This window comes from Primulina tabacum, chromosome 17 (genome assembly GCF_025594145.1).
Source record: "Primulina tabacum isolate GXHZ01 chromosome 17, ASM2559414v2, whole genome shotgun sequence".
In the NCBI taxonomy this organism is placed as follows: Eukaryota; Viridiplantae; Streptophyta; class Magnoliopsida; order Lamiales; family Gesneriaceae; genus Primulina; species Primulina tabacum.
This window is the reverse complement of record NC_134566.1, coordinates 27,661,695-27,666,618: the sequence shown is the minus strand read 5'-3', so window position 1 is coordinate 27,666,618 and position 4,924 is coordinate 27,661,695. Positions and strand designations below refer to the sequence as shown.

The window sequence follows — 4,924 nt, the reverse complement described above, 5'->3', positions numbered from 1 at the left end:
ATCAAACATGTCAACAATGTTTCGTCATCTGAATAATATCTGAAATCATATCAACACTCCAACAAAAAATGATTAAATATAGTTTCAACCTAGTAATTTTCTAGTTTGTTAGTTTTAATCCATTTTCAGTATATTACTGATGTGGTGCCGAGTATGTCAACAATTTCGTTGTCACGTAAACCATATTTGATATTATATCAGAACTCAAACGAAAAATGATTAATTATTGTATTCCGAAAACCGAGTAACTCATAAAATAATTTACTAAATTTCCCCATAGAAAATTCATAACATGTATGAATAGATTAATTAACCAATTGTAAATCATTCCACTACTTCCCTTAAAAGGAAAGTAATATGCATGGAGATTGCACAAAGTTGAGAGGTTAGATTAGCTAAGTATGCAATTATCATTATTTAATAAAACCCACCAAACATATCTTATTAGCTACCAAATCTTATATATTTTAATTAGGAAATCAGAAAAGGAACATTCGAATGTTACACCTAAAGCTAATTGCCACATTAAGTAAGATAAGCAATAAATAAAGGCTGCCATTATATTTGGATCAAACACTTGCAATTGTTCAATTTGGTTGTTAATAATTGATATCTCAATACAGAAAACGACTCCACACACATACTTGTATAGATATTTATTACATGATAGTAAATATGAGTTGCACGAAAAATAAAAATAAAAAAAATACTAATAATAAAAACAAAAACACCTATATAATTAGCAATTAAATGTGTGTGATTTTTTTTTAGTAAAAACCTTTAGATGTGATGTTTCCCAAGCAAACAGTTGTGTTTATCCATATGATAAAAGATTAAAGAATAGAGACAATGTCATATATTTATACATGTGTATATATATTTTTATAATAAAAAATAATATTTTTTTTATAAGTCGATCGGATTGAAAATCATTATATTCACATAAAAAAAATTGTGATAAAGAAAATGTACAAGAAAAACAAATAAGAAATGACATCTAATCTAAAGCACAAAATATGTCATTAAATTAATGAGTTAGGAACAAATATAATATTAAATAAAATCTAAAGATAAGTATGTAAGTATACATCTTCTCCACTCAGATCAAGAAAAAATCGTGTAATCTCAGACAGATGCGATAAAATTATTCCATTAAATACTCCCACTTTCTGCTTCTTCGTCTCGGACAAACCACTCATCCACACACACAGAAAACTCCTACACGCCAATTAATGAGATACGGATGAAAAATTGAAAAAAAAACAAAAACGAAAAATTCATCAGATCAATAAATCAGTAGAATAAATATTACTTTTTAGTGAATTAATGGAGCTGGAGATTTCGTGGAATTGAAGATTTGGAGATGGGAAAATTTATTAACGGATGAATAAAAGCGGATATCCAATCATTCTCAATTGCGATCCCAAGAAACTGGATGATATATTTAATAGCTACTTAATTAATTAAAGAAAGATTAATAAAACGAAAATCTAATAACCATAATTTCAAGAAACTAATAGCTGCAGCCACCATTAATGACATTCATTCAAGATTTTTCTCCCTATCTAATGCTTATTTTCGACGCATCAAAAGATCAAGAAGATGAAGACGACCCATTAGCGCCCAGAGCATGTGCGCTGTGGCTCAAATCTTGTCCATGGATGCTGTGTTTCATGTCATTATTACTGCTTTCATGAAGGTGGTGGGGGTGGAAGTGGACGGCGGCGGAGGCGGAGGCGCCACCGTTGGGACCGTATCCAATGCCATTAGTGTTGGGGGATATATCAGTAAGATTGTTAGTTAACTGGGGGGGTTGAGGTTGATCTTTTTTACCAAAAGTATTCTTGTTATTGTGCATCCACACTTTGAAAACTCCTCTGTCGACTCCGCTTTCGCTGCAGAATTCTGAGATCAAATCCTCGTCTTTTTTCTGCATTTTCCAGCCGATTCTTTCAGCGAGTCCGAACATTCTCTCCTTCTGATCCTGCGTGAACTTCGTCCGGAAACGCTTGCGGCTGTTTGGGCTGGACGAGAGAGGGGTTGAAGAAGCGTTTATGGAGATTGGAATTGGCTGGTTGCTATCCGGAGGCGGGACGGATAACCCGTGGCTGAGCGCCAGCAGCATGTGGGGCGCAGAGGGGTAGTAAGAAGAAGAGATCGGCGGCGGGGACGGTGAATTGTTCGGGCTGCTGCTGCTGTTCCCGCGGTTAGACGCGCCAGCCGGCGGAAGGGGGTGGTGGCGGTGGTGGGGATGGTACTCCAAAGCCGGAGTAGCATTAGGCAGAACAAGCGGCGGCTCATCAGGCTCCCGGCGGTGGAAGTTCCGGTGACAGCCGCACGCCGCGCATTTCAGAGACGTGGGCTCCGCAGGGTTGGACGCAGGAGACGGCATAAACTCCCCACAGCCATCAACCGCGTGGCCCCCAAGGCTCGCTGCGTGGTTCTTCAAGCATTCCTTGTAGGTGACCACCACGGGATGGTGGCTGCCGAAACAACCACCACCACCACCCCCGTGATGAACGTGCAGCGGCGCGTGGCGCTTCAGAACCCCGTTGCTGAAGGGCGACGGGTTGCTGGCGGGCTGGATCCTGGTGGGAGTTTCAGTGTCAGCCTCCGGAGTCTTGAGTACAGCTGCATTAGTGGGTGTTGAATTGCTCAACGGGTGATCCATGGGAGCTGAAACAACATCAAAAAAGATGGAATCTTTTGGTGTAATTTGCTAAGAATCAAGAATAAGGGTTTTCAGAGCCATGGGAGAGGAGAGGAGAGGAGAGGAGAGAGTGGGAATGGGAGACACTGTAGATAGACAATAGAAAAATCTTTGGTTCATGTGGCTGAGCAGGCTCGTAAACCAGGTTGGTGTTAATTAAATTAACCTGTTAAATTTTAGCTCAAGGCTAACCATCTGTCAGATTCTTCGTCACGTGAATAATAAATATATCTACTTACCTCTTACAACCCATTTGGTCTTGTTAACAAAATGTTACACCCATATTGAAATTATAATTTTTTTTAAAATTAAAATTTCAAATATATTTTATATATTCACATATGTTATAATCTACTTTTGAGTAGATCTATTGTGAGACGGTCTCACGAATCTTTATCTGTGAGACATGTCAACTCCACCAATATTAACAATAAAAAGTAATACTCTTAGCATAAAAATGGATGATCCAAATAAGAGATCCGCCTCACAAAATATGACCCGTGAGACTGTCTCACACAAGTTTTTACTTATATTTTTTTATTTATATATGTATACCAAATATACAGAAAATATTACAGACATCATTTTAAAAAGATAAAATTTATAGCCTAAAAATCGGCTTAATTAAGTCGTTAGATGTATACATATATCATTAGAGGTTGGTTTGTTGGATTTAAAACATTTCATATGACATATTGGGAATGGAAGGTTTTGCTCGCTCCGGGTTTGAATTCCGATCCTGTTGCTATGCCACATGGTTGGTGGCTAACTTTGTATTCTAAATCTCCCAAGAAAATGCGACCCAATTAACAACATTATCTTTTATAATCATTTTATTATAAGAAAAAAAAACATGCTTTTCAAGATAATCACAAATGTAATTTGAGTAGGTCTCTTGTGAGACGGTCTCATGAATCTTTATTTGTAAGACGAGTCAACCCTATCAGTATTCACAATAAAAATTAATACTATTAGCATAAAAAGTAATATTTTTTATGGATAACTCAAATAATATATCTGTCTCACAAAATACGACATGTGAGATCGTCTCACACAAATTTTTGCCATAAAATTTACCCCTTAAAACAACATTAAAAAAAAAAAAATTGAAGCAAATGAGTCAACCTAGCTAATCCAATTTATTGGTTTGGCTCCCCACACATGTATATACTATATGCATTAAAAAAAACACAAACTTACATGAGAATATTTCAATAATCAATTTTGTTATATATATATTTTATTTGGGTCATTCATTAGAAAATATTGCTTACTATAACAAAAATATTATTTTTATTATAAATATAAACATGATTGATTCTGTCTTGCTAATAGATATATATAAGAGCTACAAATATTAATTATTTTATATTTATATAGTAAATAAGTGAAATTAATACATTTAAATTTAATTTAAAAAATATATAAAAAAAGTACAAAACAAATTCAGGGATTATTGATTGCGTGAGAGTTACATACATACAATTATTTACCATATAAATGTAAAGTTGACAGAGTCAGAGCAGTGTCCTGCTGCATTTACTGAATCCCACCATATTTTTTTTGTCAAAACTTCCCTGTCCTATTACACCCGGAACACCAGAGCAAAACCCGGGCCCCCACACTCCTCACTAATTGCCTTTTGACCACTCCTCATATGCTTTTTAATCATCTCTCACACTCATACCCCTCCAAAAAAATGTATTTTCTAATTATTGAATTTTATTCTTCTCATTATTATTTTTTTATTCTCGTTGACTGGAAAATTGATCAAGAAAAATCTAAGATTTAATTCTTAGCATATTTTCTTGGATACACTTGGATTCTATGAATTTTTAAAATTCTCCACCTTTCTTTATGTGATCTCAAATATTATAAACATTTGAAATTTATTTATTTGATACTTTTATCGAATATAAATTACAGAATAATACGAGTGATTTTCGTTGCACGAATTATTGTACAAACAACTTAATTATCCAATGATAAATCAACTCATCGAGTTCTTGTGTTACATGCAACTTAGGTATATTATGATATGTGTGTGGTTATATGCAAGCCTAATACTAATATATGAGACAACATTTATATATACATATATATATATATATATGTAATTATAAATATGAAGTTTGTTTAAAAAAATTATCATATACTAAACCAAGGATATTTTTAATTATTAATAATAATAATAATTTCAAAAGTTGATGAGGG

The 4,924-nt window shown here is 34.3% G+C and overlaps 1 protein-coding gene across 1 annotated transcript; it reads right to left on the bottom strand.

The window, feature by feature from the left end:
* Positions 1–1,349: 1,349 nt before the first annotated feature.
* Positions 1,350–2,849, bottom strand: LOC142531441 (zinc-finger homeodomain protein 8-like). Its single transcript, XM_075637557.1, has one exon. It carries the CDS (start codon positions 2,669–2,671, stop codon positions 1,595–1,597), a length of 1,077 nt encoding a protein of 358 aa, XP_075493672.1. The 5' UTR covers positions 2,672–2,849; the 3' UTR covers positions 1,350–1,594.
* Between the last annotated feature and the right edge of the window lie 2,075 nt (positions 2,850–4,924).

Bases quoted from the DNA above. Each gene is read 5' to 3' on its own strand.
- LOC142531441 (XM_075637557.1), bottom strand. From the start codon at position 2,671: ATGGATCACCCGTTGAGCAATTCAACACCCACTAATGCAGCTGTACTC.